A 19,788-nucleotide genomic window follows, 5' to 3' on the forward strand; every position below is an offset into this window, starting at 1 on the left:
TTTAACTTCATTTAAATTGCTACAATACCCAACCCTTGTGAGAAGAGACATCTGGTGTGAAACATAATTAAAGTAGCCGTTAACTTTAAATATTTACGTAGACTTAACGGTCCATTTTTTAACAGTTTTTTGACTGAAACTCCTCTGAACACCCAAATGCTGTGTTCTATTATGATTTGCATATTCTGATTATTTAGGTCCTAATCTTTCCAAAATGTGTCTTATCAGTATGTGGGCTGTTGTTAGGGCACCATAATACAGTTTGAAAAACTCAGTGACCGCTGGAGGAGGCATTTTTGGGAAATCTTGCTGATATCGTGCTGGATGTTCATAGTTATGTTTAAAATATCTTTTAAAAGTGATTTTTTTGCAGATATACTTTTTTCCTTTTCCCAAGACTTTGCTGAACCAATACATACAATAAACACAAGTATTGGAATTAATTTGGGGTTCCTACGACAACTCAAACACAGAAAAAAAAAAGAAAAAAAGTCTAGAGCCAAAATTGGTTCCAGGGTTTTTAAAGGGCGTTGAGGTCTTACTACAATACACTAGAAACATAAAGACCAAAAATTCAGCCCACTGTTTATGTTCCTGGGCTCTCCTTCTCCTTACACACACTCTGTAAATACTGTGGGAATCATTTATTGAGTAGATTAGTTAATGTGGCATCTTGTCTGCTTCTAAACAACCAAATATGAAACCAGAGGCACCAGAAATACATGCTAAAATATTAATTAAGTATTACAGTAGATGTAATATTTACACATTTATATGAAAAAAAAAACGCTTATAGACAGCAATTAAGTTGACCAACATGGCTTATTATACACATCGATTTGTCAACTAAAGCTGCAGACGCTTCACTCGTCCAGCTTCACCTCTGCTACATTTTTTACAAGAAAATTAAAATTAAAACAACAATTAAATCATTGAAGTTGGAATCAATCAGCAACGGGGCCTTGAGAACTTCTCGATGCTTCTTGAAGCTTCTGGAAATGTTTCTGAAAATAGAAAAGTGGCGGGGAACACAAATAATGAGGCCAAGTGTGTGTTTTACTGCGTCTAAGTGTGTGTGTGTGTGTGTGTGTACCTGCAGGTTGTCGTAGTGTCTCTGGGTGCCGCAGTGGCGGTTCCTGGCGGCGCTCTCGTTCAGGTAGAACACAGAGCACAGATTACAGAAGTACCCCGACTTGGGGACCACAAACTCCTGACCTGAAGGGGGAGAACATGAAGGTGAAACAGGAGGACGGAAACGTCTGCATCTGGTGTCGGTGCGATGACGTGCACGCGTCTCACCGAGGGGGTTGTTGGGTTTGAAGGCCGGCAGTTTGAAGTCGGCAGCGACGCTCGGAGACCGAGAACGAGATCGCTTCGCTGCAGGTCCGACGGGCTCCTTCCTCTGTTTGCTCCCAACTAGAGAAGAGAAGGGATCAGCGATCCATAAATCATGTCGAAAGACCAACACCGGGCAATGCAAGAGACGTTGCTGTTGAGTTTTTAAAATGTCACTTTTTTTGTACCATCTAGCTCCATTACGTTAGAGCAGTGGTTCTCAAACTTTTTTTGTCACGGCACTTTGGAGGAAGAAACATGTTCATGTCCCACCGGCCCCAAACATTTTTAACGGAATTTTTATTGAAATAACCTTTTGTGACTTTTTCAAATAGTAGAATAAAGAAAATGTAAATCCCTTTCAAGTAAACCAGATTTCTCCCCACATACAAAAACAAATAAGATGTGCAATCACTTTGTTAGAACAATGTAAATAAAGTTATATCTGTGCAAAAAAAATAACTAATATTTGGGCAAACATGTCCTATTATGCCTGCAATTAACCTGTTTTGCACTGAATATATTTTCAAGATAATAACAGTAACTTGGAACCTTTGCAGATATGTGAGCCATCACATTTTAACAGTATTCGTGGCTGTAATCAGCCTGCTTTCCTTTGCAATTTCTTTTTAAACGGGGTTGTAGACTTGATACGGTCGCTCTCAATTCATGCTCAATGTTGAGCTTCGATCTGTATTTTGTTTTGAGAGACGCAACAGCAGAAAAGACAAACTCACGGAGATCGGCTTTTGGCAAAAACGGCAAGAAACAGCGAGTCGCGCATATAAAAATATTTCTGCATCTCCCCTCCCCACCTGTAATATCTCCGCACCCCACTAGAGGGGCGCACCCCACAGTTTAAGTCCCCACAGTTTAAGTCCCAACAGTCATACATTAATATTTGACAAAATGTTTTCTCTAGAAATAAATAATTAAATGCCAAAAACATCATTAGTGATTTGATGCGCTTTTCACTATTGACCAAACAATTCTTCAATCATGTAAATAATCGTCACTTGAGCTTAGGACAAAGTCATGTTCACAATAACTTAACACAATATCTCGTTGACCTGGAAAAGAAAATGCGCGTTCTTTCAATTTGAAATAATGACTTTATAAGCTCAGTGTGGATGCTACGCTGAAACTGAAGAATACGATTTATCTGCTTAAAAAAAAACAGTCCATCATTCTTTTAGATCTTTGTACCTTTAATGTCCGCCCTGCTCAATCCTTCCTCCACACATCCCTCCAGTGTCTGGTCCTCAGGATGCTCCGGCTGCAGCTCTTGCTCAGCAGAGGCAGCGTCGCCGGCTGCTTCTGGCTCCGCCTCCGTTTTCTGGATCTCCGGCTGGCCGACGCTTGACGACGTAGACGGATCTTTGTCGAGTGACGAGGAGGCGTCGAGTGCAGTCGGAGGGAGTACGTCAGGGCCAGCTGGCTCCCTTTCTTCTTCTTTCTCGTCTTCTGTGACCACTTTTTTCCCTCTGGTAGATTTCCTCACTGTGGTAAAAGACAACGAATCGGTTAAACAGACAAGTGAAAGGGAAGCTGCTGAATAATACTCTTAAACTAACGAGGAGTTTGGCTCCAAACTGAAGAACCTGCAGCTGGTTTTCAGGCACAAAGTTCCAGGTTGTACCACCCAAGCTGAGCAAAGTGAACGAGGCCCCTGACACGAGGCCCCTGACATGCATAAAAGGTGTAAATATAAGTGTGCTTGTGTCTCACCAGGGCTTTGTCTGGTTCTCTTCTTGGCTCGTCCTTTAGTCCTGGTTTCCACCGCTTCCTTTTCCTCCTCTTCTTCCTCCTCCTCTCCCACCTTGTCTACCGTCACAAAGGTCATACTTTCTTCTAAAACTGGACAAAAAATAAAAAAACAGTATTAACACCAGTGTTGCGTTTTTAATGTTTTTTTTATCGTCTTACCATATTGAATCAACTTAGACTTGATTGTGGCTTTTTTGACAATGACAAAAAAATTGAAAGTGATAACAGATCTCAATTTGTAGAGATCTGTTATCACTTTCACATCTTTTGTAGTCACAATTCAAGTCGAGTCTTCATTTTCGGAGTCGGTTTCTTGCCCCGCCAACTGTCAATTATATTTTCAAATTTATTTTTGAAAGAAAAAAAAGCTACATGGTATCTGATTTTGTTTTCTATGTACCACAGTATATGATTACAATTAAATAATGTATTAAAAATGTAATAACTTACTTCACCAGTTAATTGGGAATAAACAGTAAACAAAAAGAAGGTCCTAGAAGGCAGGAGGGTACTTTACAGTAAGATTGTCAGATTCTACGAGAAACAACTGAATGCACCATGAAGTCCTTTACCAGACACAATAGAATCTAGGTGGACATAAACGACCGCAGCCAAATATAAACATCTAATTTCAATAGATATTCAATTTAGAATTAATATTGTGACACCCCCACGACAAAAGAGATCTAAATCTGCGACGTGCGAGTACTCTTAGTATTATGACTCATACCTGCGTCATCATCGTTTTTGCGTTTGGCAGATCTCAGGTTTTCCTCAGCTTGCTCTTCGTGCGGTTTCTCTTCCTCATCGTCGCCAGCTTCATCCAAAGTCACCAAAGTCTAAAAGCAGACATGTGGAATCTTTAACCGCCTGGATTTGTTGAGCTTTAAAAATGTAACTTCTACGTGTTAACATCTTGACCTTTACCTCTGAGTTTAAGAAGTCCACTGACTCCTCCTCCCGGCTGGGTGGGTGGGGCTCCAGCGTGATTTGCTCCACCTTTCTGTCCTCCTCCTCCTCCTCCTCCTCCTCCTCCTCCTCTTCTTCTCCTATGAACTCATCCAGAGTGACGAGTGCCTGCAGCTCTCCCTCTGTGATCTCCCCATCCCACTCTTTGCTGGTCGGTGCTCTTTCCTCTGCAGCATCATCCGGTCCCACCTCATCCAGAGTCACCATTTCATTGGGGTCTCCCGCCACCGTCTCCTCCTTTTCCCTCACCCTCTCCTTTTCCCTTGTTGATCCTCCCCCACTGCCTCCTCCACCTCCTCTACTGCCACTGCTTCGGCTCCTTCGCTCCCTCTGCTCTGAGTCCCTGGTCCTCCTTTCTTCCATCTCCCTGGTTCTCCTTGCTCCTCGCTCCTTGGCGAATTGCTTCTCTTTCACAGCGGCTTGCCGCTTCCTCAATTCTTCCTCCTCGGCCGCATCTTCCAGGTAATCCTCCTCCTCGCTCACTTCGTCCAGGTTCATCAGAGTGCCCGATGCGTCGTCTTTCTCAGGCGATTTTTGTTTGTTCTCCCCTTCAACAACATCAGTATCACTCTGGGATTTTAGTGTTTGCATGTCTGCTCTGGGTGTTTCTGTAGTTCCTGAACCTTCTGCAGCAGATGGTTCATCACTTGACTCTAAATCATCAACTATCTGGTACAGAGTCTCCTCTTCGACACCCACGTTTTTGGTCTCTTCCAAAACCGTGCCGGCACATGTTGGCACATCTTCTTTTTCAGCCGACGACTCGTCTCTTGAAGAAGTCTTATCTTTCGTCTCGTCCTCTGTGGTCATCTGCTGTTTTGGAACTTGATCGTCATCCAGGGAATCTATGATGCAATACATCGGCTCGTCCTCCTCATTTTTGAGCGATTTTTGCTGGTCAATGCGTTTCAAAGTTTCCTCTGACTGTCCCGCGTGGGGCTGATCGTCCACCACCTCGCCCTCCACAGAATCAAGAATCTGATACGTTGCCTCCTCTTCGTCAGACACATTTCTCGATGCGTCTTTGTTGCCCTTCTTTAATGTTGAGCCAAGACTTTTTTTTGTTGTCTTAGCGTCTTTCCTTGGTCTTCCCCTTTTTCTTGGAGCAGGCCGATCATCCTCAACTACCTCCTTCTCAATAGAGTTGAACACCTTATAGGTCGCGTCACCCTCACTTAACTCACCTACCACACCGTCACTCTGCTTTGATGGTATACTCTCTTTTGAAGGAACTCCCTCTTCTAGCTTTGGCGTTCGTTCCCTGTTTCGTTCCTGTGACTCTCTGCCGGGCGTTTGCCTCAGTCTTGGTGACGTGTCGTCTGTTTTTGTTTTCTCATTTGGAGCCTCTTTCTTCGGCGGTCTTCCCCTTTTTCCTCTGGTAGGTCTCGGCGTTGGTTCATCGTTGGCATTTTCTCCGTCCACAGAGTCAAAAATCTTGTATGTCGCCTCCTCTGATTTTTCAGACACTTCTGTGAGATCCAATGTGATTTTATCCTCTTTCTTTCCTCTTTGACTCCTTCTCCTGCCGGACGTTTCTGGGGTGGACGCATCTTGAATTGGTTTGTCTTCAACAGACTCTACTATCTTATAGACCACGTCCTCAGTGACCTCTTTGTCGTTTTTAGAAACTCTTGCAGTGAGGTCCATCTTTGTCCGTGTCTTGTATTTTTTAACCGCCCTCTCTGGTTTCTCCTTCTCGCTACTTATGGATGCGGTGGTTGGGGGGCCACTTCCCTTTCTTTTTCCTTTGTTGCCGGTCTCAGGCTCTGTAGTCATTGGCTGATCTTCCAGAAAATCAATTACCTGATGTGAGTCTTCCTCTTCCTCCACGGGCCCAATGTCTTCTTTAGAGATCTGGTCAATGGGAATTTCAAGCTTTTGGTTGTCATCTTCCGCTGAATTAAGATCATCAATTGAATCCAATATCTCAAAGGTTTCTTGTTCAGTAACATCACTGTCTGGGTCTTTTAAAGTGTCTTTGTTGTCGGGGTCTTGAAGAGGCTGGTCTTCATTTGGACTTTGGCTATCACGATTATCCACATCTTTGAAGGCATTGCAGGACTCTGCAGAAAGCATCTTGCCTTTGTCTTCCTCCTCTTTTCTCTTCTTCCCATCTTCCATGTCTGGAGTGTATGTACTACCTGTGTCTGACACCTGGAAATTCTCTACATTACTTGTCTCATGATCCTCAGACAGTTGTTTCACTGTGGAACTGTCATCTTGAACCAGGTGACTGTCCTCTTGACCTGTAGCTGCTTCGCCTTCAGTAACACCGTCCGACACTTGGAGAGAACCGTCCATTTCCGCTTCCTTATACTCCGGTGGGCAGGCTTTGACTTCATCGTTGACACTGTTTGAGACCTGAACGCTTTGGTCATGCAAAGCCTGGCCTCCTTTAGGTCCACTTGGCTGGGCTTCAGAGCTGCTGGCGTGGTCCCCGTCATCCATCGGTTCATCTGTTTGATCATCAAGTGAATCAAGGATTTGGTTACTTTCATCCTCTTCCACCTCCGTACGTTTGTCAACACCATCTTCTTTTCGTTCTTCTTTGCTTTCCTTCTGCTCTTCTAGTGTGTCGACATTAATAGCAATTTCCAGACTCTGGACGTGGCTCAACTCTAACCCCTGTTCCCGTTGAGGTGGAGGCATCTCTGAAGACATTTCCATTTTTGTCTCTGACTTAACAGCTTTGGTAGAAATGCTTTCTGCTGCCACGTTGTGGTCAGACTTCGCCACGGTGCACTCCGTGTCTTTTTCTTCTATAAGCAGCTCAGAACGACTTTCAATTGAGACCATTGCTGCTGATGTTATACCTTTTGTTTCACATGAAGCGGAGGATGAGCGGGTACTTACTTTGGCTGAAGATTGTGTTTTGCTCTGTTGTGTTTTCTGACCGGGGGAAGAAGGGGTTTCAGTACACAGTGGAGAAGAAGAGTGGGAGGCCTTACAGGCATCGGCAGAGGGTTTGATCTGGGATTTGGAAGGCTCAAATGAGTGCTTGGACTTTTTGGGTGACGCAGAGCCCGAAAAGCTGAAGTCTTTAATCGACTTCGATGAGGAGGAGGCTACGCTCTTGGAGTCTTTTGAAGACCTCGTTGAGGTCCGTTTGCCATCAGGCGTTCCTGAGCTTTGCCGCTCTCTTCTTGCTCTGGAGGACTGCTTGGATGAGGAGGCGCTGTGAGACTCGGAGCTCGTGTCACCCACGTCATCGCCGACTTCGTCAACAGTGACAAAGTCATCCATGTTGAAGTTTATCTCATCAAAACTATAGATGTCTGATGAAGCAATGTCATCCTTGGAAAAATCCTGACCCTGATTAGAGAACAAAGAAGGGTTCAATGAATCAGTTATCTTCTTAATCAAGATAAACTAAATGCAAATAAATAAATTGATGACCCAATCATTTACTGTATATAATAGTTTATGTAACAAGCACTGTTGAAAAGGACGAGGGAGACAAACTTTGACAGAATTATATCATCAACCTCTCCTCCTCAGTGGAGATGAAAGGTTAAAGTAATGGGCACAAAGAAGACACAAAGGTTTTTGGGAATGAAAAACACGATAACCTTTCTTTGTGGTGTGTCTTCAGCCATTGCCGGTCGAGAGCTTGTCTTGCTTTTGCTGCGGAGCTAAAGAGAGATTTCCCAGATTAGTGTCAATGGAAATAAATTGGAAGACATTTCTTATGCAGGGTTGAGTAACAGCAAAAGTTTGTAGCAAATTTCCAAATCTCTGGTATCAAACTAACACATTTATTGAAGAGCGTTTGAACCTTTCTAGCCCTAAGCCGCCCATTATCGGACAAGAAAAGAGACAAATAAGTCAAGTGACGTTACCTAAAGGATCTCTGGAACCACAACATTGATGAACTTCATTTAAATTGCTGAAATACAGTAAAGCCTTGTGGGAAGAGTTCTATCGGCTCAGAAAAAATGTAACTTACCGTTAAGTTTATGTAATTACATAAACCCTGTAGCCTTGGCGTCACTTCCGGGCGGTGGCCGTAACGTTTCACTAGATCGTTAATAAGTACACTTTACAAAGTCGGATTTCAAGAATTGTGTGTAGTATATTAGTACACGAAAAATCCCAATGCGGCCGGACTGTTTTTTCCCCCTACTCTTCTTCACATTTTACGTGATCGGGGGAGGTTTCTTAGAACGCGTCACACGTCTTAAGCGGAAATGTATGCACAGATAGATACCCAGCATGCACCAATCCGATCATGTTTAGGCATAAAGGTTAAAACTTTTCCATTTTTTAACCGAACGACACAGTTTTTTGACTGAATCTCCTACGTAACACCCCTGGGTTTTTTTATTTATTGTGATTCCGATTCTTTAGGTCATTGTCTTTACAAAGAGGGGTCTTACAACTCTGTAGGTTGTTGTTTAGGCCTTGAAGCATGCATCTGGAAAAACTCGGGGGCGGCTCGAGAAGGCCTTTTTGGGGAATCTTGATCAAATTATGCTAAGATCATGCTAGATGTTTATAGTTATGATCAAAATATGGTCTAAAAGTTTCATTTTTGGAAATATACATTTTATTCAAAATACAATTCTGAAAAAAATCTATATAAATGAACACAAGGGTTAGAACTCATTTGGGGTTCATACGACTACTTTAATAGACCTCACTAAGAACTCTAGAAGGGCTTCTCCCCCCCTAGGGGGGGACTTGGTGGCTCAAAAGGTTTTAAGAGAGCCGAGGTAACGTTATGTTTTCATGTTTGGTCCTATTTTGTGTAACTGTTTCTGAGAACAAAACACAAATGCATACTGCAACTTGTTTTATTTATTGACATATGTAAATGTTGAATAAGATTGAAAAGCCAGGCCTCACCTTCTTGGATCTGCTCTCTCGGGTCAGCCTGTGGTTGTACACTACCACCGTGATGGCCTGGAACATGTCTGTGTTAATCTGAGGAAGTTCAGGAATGAGTTCAGGAATGGGCGCTGTGTCTGATGGGTCAGGACTGGAAGCATCTGCGACTGTGTTTCCACTGCTGGTTGCAGTAACGTTTGAGGTTGTCAGTGACTCCTCTTCCTTCTTTTCTTCTACTTTCACTGCATCTTCAATTGCCTCAGGACCAAGAGTGGAGTCCTCAGCAATCTCTGTCCTTGGTTCTTGATCGTCCTTCTTTATTGATAGGTCACTTGCAGCACCAGCTCTTGGTTCTGCTGTGATGGGCTCAAAACCAGTGGATCCAACAGAGTCACTGGTTTGCTCAGCAGGTTCTGACTCAATACCCGGTAGTTCAGACAAGAAGGGCGGGGTTTGGACTTTAAAGGGGTTGGCTTCAAAGTTTTTGATATCACTAGAATCTTCGAGACGTTGTTTAAGGCTCATCAAACTGAAACAAAAAACAAAAAGGAGTCATTATCACAATATGGCTTAAAGAAGGACTTTGTCAAAGAAATTATAAAATGTTCATATGTTATGGGGGAAGGACTGCTAATTGACACATTTGGATGATAATGCCGTAAATTAAATGTTTGAGGTGTCTCCACAGATATAGCAGACTTAAATTGTACAATGTAGACAAACAGAAATTGTTGTCCACTGAGCTTGACATTTGAACTGATTGAATTTGAACATTTATCCAAATATGCCACCAACTAACTTCATATAAAATCACAACAGTCATCACATTGATCAAGGTCATGCTTTGTCTCTCTCTTAACCGGGCAAGAATCAATCACAAAGAGATGTACTCACGGCTCAACATTTTTCACTTGATCCCTGGAGAGAGAAAAAGAAAGAGTTGGTCAGTTTAGTTGAGAGGAATTCAGACTACAGTAACACATACATAGGCAACCTTGAGACTGTGTGGGGAGACACAGCTATGAGCTACTATAAAAAATAACTCAACCCCATTTCATAAAAAAACACTTACCAAGCCCAGGGGTTTTCCAAGCAGTCTGGTAAAAAAGTTTTGTATTTCTCCACCACCTTGGTTACAGCGCTGAAGTCCTCCATCTCAATGCATATCTGAGGTAGAACGACAGTCATGGACGACCAGAGAAAAGACCCAGAGGAGGGAGAGATGAAGAAATTAATCAGGAAAAAGCAACAGAAAGAAAACAGAACCAGAGTGTGAAGTTACAGTGTATTCAAGTAAAACGTTTTTTCTTGAAATGTCAAACAAACTCAACTAATTTGTTTCAATGAGAAATTCCCGGTACAGTTTACGAGCCACAGTAGCTAGCAGCAGCCTATTCTTTAGTCTAATGGTAACCTATCACTTTTAGTTTCTAGGTATTGAAGATAATTTAATGATTTATGGTGTTACTGCATTATTTTGACTGGTTTCATGTCCTGCTCATGTTGGAGAGTGTCTCAGGCCTGAGAAAACGCACCTCTCTGACTTTCCACTCTGCGGTTTTGGTTCCGCAGCCCACTCGCACTTGACCTTGTCTGAACCGGGCAAATAGAGGCCGACGTGGCCTTATATGTACATGCTCCCGGGTTTTAACCTATAAAGCTTGCTTTTGGCCTTAAACAGTCTTATACGAGGGCCTTTATCTGGTTCCTGCCTTATGGAAGGAGTTCCGCTTTCTGCTTCTTTGCCATGGTTACAGACAGTATAACTCATCCTTGTGACCTTTAGATGTCCGATGTACAGACGGACCGCTCCCCTTTTCTATTTAGAATGTGACAACTTTGGAGTCAGAAAAGAGGAATTCGGATAGAAAGAGGATAAATATCCATTGCTTTTAGAGTACGGGGCTCACTCTCATCCTGGGGTGTGCAGACTGTGTGAAGGGCAGACTAGCAGGGGAGCAGAGTCCGGGGCCTCGTAATAGGTATGCATTTCATGTATGTGTGTAATGGCTAAATAAATAACCTTGATTGTAATATAACCTATCCTGTCAATTCTTGAACACCCGAGGAATAACCTGGTGAGGAAGATTCTTCCCTTCAGTATAGAAATATATACATCTCCCGTCAAAGTTAACAAAACATAATAAAGAAAAAATATTTGTAAATTAAATGTTTTTATTAGGAAAACTGAATTCAATACTTTTAAAGACTTTCTAAGGCCTGCATATACCCTGACATGGGGATTCTCTAAACACTCTAATGTGAAAAGAGCATAATGTTTGTGTCCTCGTACCCGGTTGGCGAGCGGCAGGAAGCCGACGAAAGGCGCAATGGACGCCACCACGTCCATGACCACCCCGATGACGTCCAAAGACGCCTGGGAGGTCTCCACGCACAGCAGACGCTCCTCCAGACACTTTGGCTCGGGAACTCCCTGAAGAGCAAGAAACAGTTGGAGTTCAGGACCAGAGATCCACAGACGAAGGAAAGTCTTCAGGAAAGGTTTAATCAGTGATTATGGACTTACAGCATTGCTCCACTTCATCATAGTCGAGTACATCATCTCCTGCAAGAAGAGTACAAATCACAAATGTCGTCAAAACACATTTAAAATCATGTTGTATGTCAATAGTGTTGCACGTTATACCAATATTACAAAAATAATCGCAATACCCTGCAAATTAATAGAAGACAAGAAAACAACTTTTTCTCAAGTCCCATGTTCTGTCATCTATTATTCCATTTAGGTTTTTTCAGTATTGGTATAAAGATATTTAGATATCATATCGAGGTCGAAATATTGGATCTGTGAGAACACTTCACGACATTGTTTTCCTAATAAGGAATTATTTTCAGTACAAGTTGTAAATAAATGATGCTAACTTTACAAATACAAATTCCTATTGATGCCTGTCTACTTTTGAAAGTGGATTTTTCTATCTCACAGCCCTGTGGGTTTTTTCCAGAATCATCTGAGAAACAGTCATAGGAAACCGTGTGGAATGGGAAGGGCAGGTAATTAGAAGAACCAGTTGTCAATCAAACTCTTACAGAAGCCAGTCGGAAGACTATTCGTCTTTTCTGTTGTGAAAAGTCTTCAGTGTTGTTCTTTGCTCTTCTTTCAATGAAGAAATACTCTCAGGTTCTAATAAAGCTGATGCCATTGCAGTAACCTCTGGAGTAGGGTTGTCACTAGGGCTGTGCGGTACCGGTTTCAAATTTCCATACGGTATGAATTTTGCATATATTGTCATGGCCGTAACAACTGTTGTCGCTCTTCGGCAGGCAGCTAAATTAAGTTTTCACCGCTGAGGGCACAGCGGTCGGAGCTACTTACGTGTCATGGTTAAAACTTTATAACAACAATTAATAACCCACAAGTAACGCTCTTTAACAGGGTAAAACATCACGACACAACAGTTTGTGACACATAAACAATTTGTAACACTAATAATTGTACATTTCTAAAATTACACGGCCAAACTGCATGCTGGGTACAGCTCGCTATCACACCAAGAAGACACTCCGTCGCAGGAAGAGACAGACCCTTATACCGTGAAACTGCCAGAATCTTACAAAATACCGTGATATACATTTTTGCCCATAGTCGTCACGATACCAAAAGGATGACTTCGATACGACACCTGCAATAAATATCACGATCCCAATACTTACGATACCACAAATACGACATGATACAACAAATAAGATACTGGTATATTTATCTGTAACAGTAGTACATAAAACATCTGTATGGTTCCTTTTTTTACCAGCTCGTTCCTGCCCAGCTTTTTGAACACTAAAGAAATGGCATTAATATTAGTATTAGCCTACAGCAAGATATTAATGAAAGCTACATGGTGCCAGCATAGCATTGATTAAACACGGCTATGTAGGCCTATTGTCTGTATCTGACCAGATGACTACAATAGTTCTTTCCAAAAGTATGAGCAATTGTTTGAGCCTGAAAGGTGCTTTGCCATGTTTGACGTTCCCTCCCTTAGTTTGTTAGACGGGTCTCTGTGTGTCAGTGGGCTTTCCTTCCGTCTGCAATGTAGCCAAGATATTTCCAGATTTCACTTCTGGCATCTTTTTTTCCAACAAGCCCGAGGACGGTCGGTAAGAGCTCATGCATTGAGGCCATGTCTCCCCTGATCACTCGCTGTGAGTTAGCGCTGCCTGTTGCTGTGTGAGCGCCGGGCGGCCCCGCCTCCTTGAGCCCCGCCTCCTTGAGCCCCGCCTCCTTGCAGTCAATGCGTGCAGGCAGCATGGCGGAGAGCGGAGCAGTGAGTGCATTCTGATCCACGCTATTTTAATGAAGTACCAATACAAAAAAATATGCAAAATCGTATAGTTTTTAACGTACGGTATCGATATACCGTGTACTCTGGAGGAGACATTCTCGCACCTGCCAGCAGCTCCTTTGAGGACGCTGATTGATTGGATTTATTTGGCTCAAGTAAGGTTATTCCTGGTGTCCATACCTCACTGGAAGCGGGATGTATTTGTTCCAAGACGAAGTGCACGGTGAGCGGGGTTTGGTTTACAGAAACTTGATGTCTGACGTGATCTCGGACAAAATTCCAGCATGAAGTCCAATCAGGGAAAAACACAAAGGCCTGAAGACGAAGGGAGGAACAATAGGAAAGGGACAACAATTACATTCAAACAGTTACATTTAGTTAACACAATTGCTCTAACAAAGATGTTTGTCCCTGTCAAAGTCTGTGGTTTCTACTGCTCACCCTCCTCTGCAGAGGTAAGACCACCACGTTGTAGTACAGGGAGTGAAGGTTCTGTTTGGGGAAATACCGCAAGACCAGCTTGGCCACATCCTCGTGCTTGTAGTATTCCGCTGGCAAACCGGTCAGCATGATCGTTGGGGACATGGCGCCACGACTCGCCTCCTAGGAAACACAACGCTTGATTAATTAATGTGTTGCCGCCAATTCAACTTTTGCGGAGGATTTTGATGGCGAAGTTTTCCGAGTCGATTTAAAAACGGTAGCCCGTGTTGATCCATTTTAAATCCATGATAAATAACATAGATGGTCTTGTTATTGAGTAAAGCTCACAAGATAAGTAACATATAGAACAGTACTAGAACAGTGGAGACTTCAACTTCTTCAACTTAGCTTATTTAAGTCCTTGCTCTGATTCTGCATCATTCATCCCTTTCCCACCTCTTTATATTGCTTCAGCTGCTCTTCCATCCAAATCAATGCCAGCAACCCAGTTTAGCATCAGCCTTTTACACAGCGCAATTTCTTCAGATGTGGATGTTCAGATTACAATCAGACTCGCTTAAGAATGGAACTCTCCAAACACCGAGCGCAATATGATGTTTATTTAGCAAAATATGTCATGACGCACTTCTGAAGGTCGTCGTTCAAAATTACAAAGGTGATGAGCCTAAATTATTGATATGATACATATGATAGGAAAGTTGAATTGAAATGGGCTTACCTCAATGTCCTCCTGAAAGTTGACGGTCAGGTGATCTTGGAATAAAAAGTGAACATAAGCAAATACAATTACTTGACTGAATAGGTTGCAACACATTTGGTAGAATTAAACATTTAAATTAGATTGTTAAAAGAATTGCTCCCTTACTTGGGATGATGAACCAAGGACACGTGGTCGGGTACAGGAAGGGATGACTCTTCAGCGTGACCCAAAACGGGCCAATGCTGTCTGCCGGAATGCCAAATTCCATTGACGGGACGGTCGCCCCGGTAACAGCATCTTTGCTGGGAGGTATTGCGTTCTTCGGAAATGTTGGTTCTGCAAAACAAAGAAACGTGTCAAAGAGTTCTGCCTCCCAGATGGATGCCTTTGCCTTTGCAAAGTTGCATCGCTTCATCATTTATCCTGTTAGACGTTTGGTGAAGTTGTCATAATCAACATGTGAATTCTTGACTCGTCTCAGTGACCTCGCCCGTTGAAAACCAAAAATCGTATCCGTTCATTCCTCAGTCAAAGTGGACGATTACGCCAAATTCTGAGAAATTCCCAAAACAGACACTTACGTTGTATTCCAGTTGGGTCAACGTCTGGTATCTTCAGCCTGTAGATTTTGTGCGCAGGGGCGTGTTTCAGCAAACTGTACCAAACTCCGAGCCGATCAGCATGGCAAACGGAGGCAAATTCTACAAATACCTGGAACACGTAAACATACGGGACAAGTAAGAATGACAGGAAGTCCTTTATAAAGCCACTTAAAACAGAAATACTCGTATGTGTTTGTTCATACCTTGTTGAGGAGAGGAAAGAAGTTCTTGACAGATTGGATTTTCTCCAAAGATTGTCTGAGTTTTTGAGTCTCACTGCGGGAAATGTTCTTGATGAAGACAATTCTGGATCCATCATCGATCACCGGCTGCATCAAGAACAGGAAGTGATCATCCAAAACCAAAAGTTAAAAAGTGCACAGAGACAATATCTTAAATAAGCTTCCTGTATTCCCTTCACTGTTTTACACAACTGTTGACAGTTTCCAGCAGTTATGTTAAATATCTATATATATTTTGATTACGAAAAACGAGTTAACCTTTTGCACCCCAAGCCCCGCCCATTATCGGACAAGAAAAAAGAAGAATAAGTCAAGTGACGTTACCTAAAGGATCTCCGGAACCACAACGTTGATTAATTTCATTTAAATTGCTGAAATACAGTAAAGCCTTGTGGGAAGAGTTCTATCGGATCAGAAAAAAATGTAACTTACCGTTAAGTTTATGTAATTACATAAACCCCGTAGCCTCGGCGTCACTTCCGCACGGCGGCCGTAACGTTTCACTAGATCGTTAATAAGTACACTTTACTTAGTTGGATTTCAATAAAAGACACCTCTTCGCAACCCTACGAGCTTGTAGGAGTCTAATAAAGCATTATACATCTTTGTGTGTAGTATATTAATACCTGAAAAATCCAAATGCGGCCGGACTGTGTTTGTCACACGTCTTAAGCGGAAACTTCTGAACAGTTGGGTACCCAGCATGCCCCAATCCGACCATGTTTTGGCATAAAGGTTATAACTTTTCCATTTTTGAACCGAACGACACCGTTTTTTGACTGAAACTCCTTCCTAACATGCCAATGATTTGTTTTATTGTGATTTTTCTCTCTGCAGGTTCTTGCTTAGGCCTTGAAGCATGCATCTGGAAAAACTTGGCGGATGCTCGAGGAGACATTTTTGGGGAATCTTGCCTAAATCATGCTCAGATCATGCTAGATGTTCATAGTTCTGATCAAAATATGGTATACATTTTTTTTTTTAATATACATTTTGTTCCCAAGAAATTGTTGTGGATTTAAAAAAATATATAAGTTCATATAAAATAACAGAAGTATTAGAACTCATTTGGGGTTCATACGACTACTTGAACAGACCTCACAAGGCTTCTAGAAGGGCTCCTCCCCCCTAGGGGGGGACTTGGGGTGCAAAAGGTTTTAAGATGTCTGATTCAAAGGCATCTGAACACACAAAAGGGACATTTAGAACTTATTTTAAAGTGTAGCTTAGAAAAAAATAGATGAAAATGAGTGTGTGTGTGTGTGTGTGTATAATACTTACATAACTTATCACTTCCATCAGTGATATATAAACAAATAACTAAAAAAGAAACAACAGAGTGGGCATTTTTTAGAATACAAAAATACATTTCCAACCGATCGCGCTCATCTAAAGTTGCTACAATGCAGACTCAGTGTGTGGGCTACTATTTAGATTTTTGTTCCACCTTTTCAGAGGTTGCCGCTTGGTTTTAACCAAATTGCTTGTTTTAATGGTTTCTTTATTATTTCTATAGTATTGAATTTACTTCTATAAAAACAGTCAATATGAACAGAATAGTGTCCGTGCTTACCGGGGCCAACTTGAAGCTGTTCGCGAGAACTTTGAAAGTGAGTCTCATCCCTCTGAAACCGATGCCCTTGCCTGTGTTGGAGGCCTTTAATACGTTGATCACATCTACAATTTCCGGCATGAAGACGAAGGCCTGAGGAAAACCAGAAAGAAAAATGTATTTCTACTTCTATTTACTTCTTCAAGGTACTTTTTCACATATTTGAATGTGCTTAAATGGAAATTTGAAGAATAAAGGACACAAAAAACACTAAAACACTAACCTTTTGACTAATAAGCAACATTGGAAACATGCAATTAATAAACCAAACAAACCATGCACGTCTGGGGAAGAACGTAGATGTTGTCTTCTGCATATTTAAACCCAAATGGAGTGAGCAGCTGGACAAGGTCGTCCTCTGTGTAGCAGCTGTGGTCATAGTTCGGCAGGTTGGTTATGTACAACTGCTTCTTGCCAAGTCTCATAAACTGGGAAAGGAAGGAAAATAAAGAAGGGAGGAGTAAATAATTTTAAAAAAGGCAGTAATGGTTTATGTTTGTTAATGAATGAAGATTCATCCTTGCATAAGGAAGACAACCCACCACCCTTTCTGCTAAAAAAAGTACTTTAGCCACTTTAAAAGAAAAGATCTGTATATTTAAGAAAACTACATGTGTAAATACAGCACTTCATACAAGCGATTTGAGGAAACGTACCCTCTTCGTGAGGCAGGTTTTCAGCTTGAAGCACGCTGTGAAGGAGAGACGACAAAATAAATTAAACAAAATAAGAGAAAGACGGTGAAATTAGACAATCAGACATTTTCTCAGATTGCTTACGTAGTGTGTATGAAAACACCTTCCTGGCTGGTACGGCAACTGCTGGTTTCTTTACTGCAATCACAGGATCCACAGGGAAAAAATTGTTAAAGGTTAAATGGATGAGGTAAAGAAAACCATATTTAAACATAATATTTTACAAATTCATTGCTTTAACTACAAAGAAAAAGAAAAAGTCTCTCTCAAAAAAAGAAGAAGAATGCATTGCTCCAAAACTGACCATGAGGTTGTTTGCTCATGAAAGTTGACTCTTTGGAGATGTATGGTTTTTACAGAATAAGGACACATCTGGTCATACTTCAACATACCTTTTTTCTTCGGTTTCTTCTTAACCCTAAAACAGGTCCACCTCGCCTCCAAAGCGGCTTTGGTTGAGCTTCCTGCCGCCTGCTGAGTCACCTGTGAAGCCTCCGCCTCGCTCTCCGGTCGTCGTGCAGTGGACTCTGGTTCTGACGAGGTGCTTTGCTGGAGGTGCTGTGAGGTTTCTGTTGGCCCCGCGTCAACTTCAATGTTTGGTGGTTGACTCTCGATGGATTTGTCTGCTGAAGTTTCTGCTGCTGAAGTTTCTGCTGCTGAACCTTCTGCTGCTGAAGTTTCTGGTGCTGAAGCTTCTGCTGCTGAAGTTCCTGCTGCTGAAGTTTCTGGTGCTGAAGCTTCTGGTGCTGAAGTTTCTGCTGCTGAACCTTCTGCTGCTGAAGTTTCTGCTGCTGAAGTTTCTGCTGCTGAAGTTTCTGCTGCTGAAGCTTCTGGTGCTGAAGCTTCTGCTGCTGAAGTTTCTGCTGCTGAAGTTTCTGCTGCAGCCTCCATGGCTGTCGTTTTTTCTCCTTCCTCGGCACAACTTCCTACTACCATGGGCTCTTCCACTTCAACTCCCATCCCACCAACCTCCATTGGGTCAGCGTCATGCGCTTCATCAAGTACTTTTTCAAGTTCTCTCTCAACAACCTCGGCTGTGTCTTTCAGCACAGCTTCTTGAACCTTGGTTTCAGATTCTTTTACGTCACGCTTAATTAAAGGCACGTGAGGTTGAGGTGGAGTAGAAGTTGGTGTCGGGAGAAGGACCTTTGTCGTGGTAGTGGACGTGGTTGGAGGTGTGGAGACGCTGGACACGGCAGGATGTCTGTGAACAAAAGAAGAGTTGCATTGATCATGTTGGAGAAAATGTCGAAATTCAAGGTTCAAGGCAGAAAGTCAATGTCACGGTTTCAAATGGTCTTCACTATAAAATAGTGCTATACTTCACAGGTTGAGATGACTTTTACTCCCACAAAAAAACCATGCCGAGAGGCACATTTCCCTGAGGAAGAATATTCTGGCAGCAACTAAATATGTATAGTAATATATTGATAAAAACAAGATCATCACTGTTAAAAAGAGGTCTGTTTGAAAACATATCTTACTTCTGGGAAGGCTTCTTTCGCTCCGTAGAAACAGTCTCCTGGAAACAAAAACAATTAGACACGTTATTTTAGATTAGTCAGTCGTTACGTGTATAATGTTCGCGAATCTCTGCCTTTTTTGGTCCAAAAATGTCCCGAACATACTGCACGATTATGGCCAAAATCATAATCACAATTATTTTGATCAATATTGAGATCACGATTATTTATCACGATTATTCATTAATTTTAGGACACTGCTTCCACTTCCATTGTTGTGCTACATTCCAGCTAATGTACACGTCTCTGCATCAAAATAAAACGTATACGGTTCTTATTCACCTGAAGCAAAATATAAATAAAAGGTTTACCCAAAATAAAGGGCTAACTAAAAAGAAATATGCCATCAGGTCAGTCGTAGTTGAAAAATACTCAACAGCTGTGTCATCCCTTTGTATTTCCCCCCCCGACGTGTAATGCGTGTTCGGAGAAATAATTGCGCGAGGGGATCACGTATCTCTTGTCTCGTGCCTGAAGCCTTCATTGGTATTTATTGGACATGTCTTTGGCCAGATGAAATGCGATTGCATCCGTATTTTCCGTGTGTCTTTGGTAGGTGGACGAATACGCTGTCGCGCTATGCAGGGTCGCCGTTATGTTTTTCTGGGTGAACGTTGGAGATGGACGGAGATTCAGTGAGGTAACGCTAGCTTTAGCCTTAATGCATTGCGATTCAGTGAGGTAACGTTAGCTTTAGCCTTAATGCATTGAGATTCAATGAGGCAACGTTAGCTTTAGCCTTAATGCATTGAGATTCAGTGAGGTAAC

General features: G+C 42.2%; 1 protein-coding gene across 1 annotated transcript; it reads right to left on the bottom strand.

Annotated features, from left to right (window-relative positions):
* Nucleotides 1-641: 641 nt before the first annotated feature.
* On the bottom strand, nucleotides 642-18,472 carry LOC306734472 (uncharacterized protein; the record flags this gene model as incomplete). Its single annotated transcript, XM_079215829.1, has 24 exons — nucleotides 642-1,004; nucleotides 1,094-1,215; nucleotides 1,300-1,416; nucleotides 2,542-2,835; nucleotides 3,064-3,192; nucleotides 3,833-3,941; nucleotides 4,030-7,383; nucleotides 7,641-7,703; nucleotides 8,917-9,427; nucleotides 9,793-9,816; nucleotides 9,971-10,065; nucleotides 11,192-11,332; nucleotides 11,426-11,464; nucleotides 13,383-13,517; nucleotides 13,644-13,805; nucleotides 14,365-14,399; nucleotides 14,512-14,682; nucleotides 14,928-15,057; nucleotides 15,152-15,277; nucleotides 16,764-16,895; nucleotides 17,078-17,230; nucleotides 17,459-17,493; nucleotides 17,582-17,635; nucleotides 17,890-18,472. 24 exons carry the CDS (start codon nucleotides 18,470-18,472, stop codon nucleotides 945-947), a joined length of 6,774 nt encoding a protein of 2,257 aa, XP_079071955.1. The 3' UTR covers nucleotides 642-944.
* Between the last annotated feature and the right edge of the window lie 1,316 nt (nucleotides 18,473-19,788).

Source organism: Taurulus bubalis (genome assembly GCF_910589615.1).
Source record: "Taurulus bubalis genome assembly, chromosome: 3".
Lineage (NCBI taxonomy): Eukaryota > Metazoa > Chordata > Actinopteri > Perciformes > Cottidae > Taurulus > Taurulus bubalis.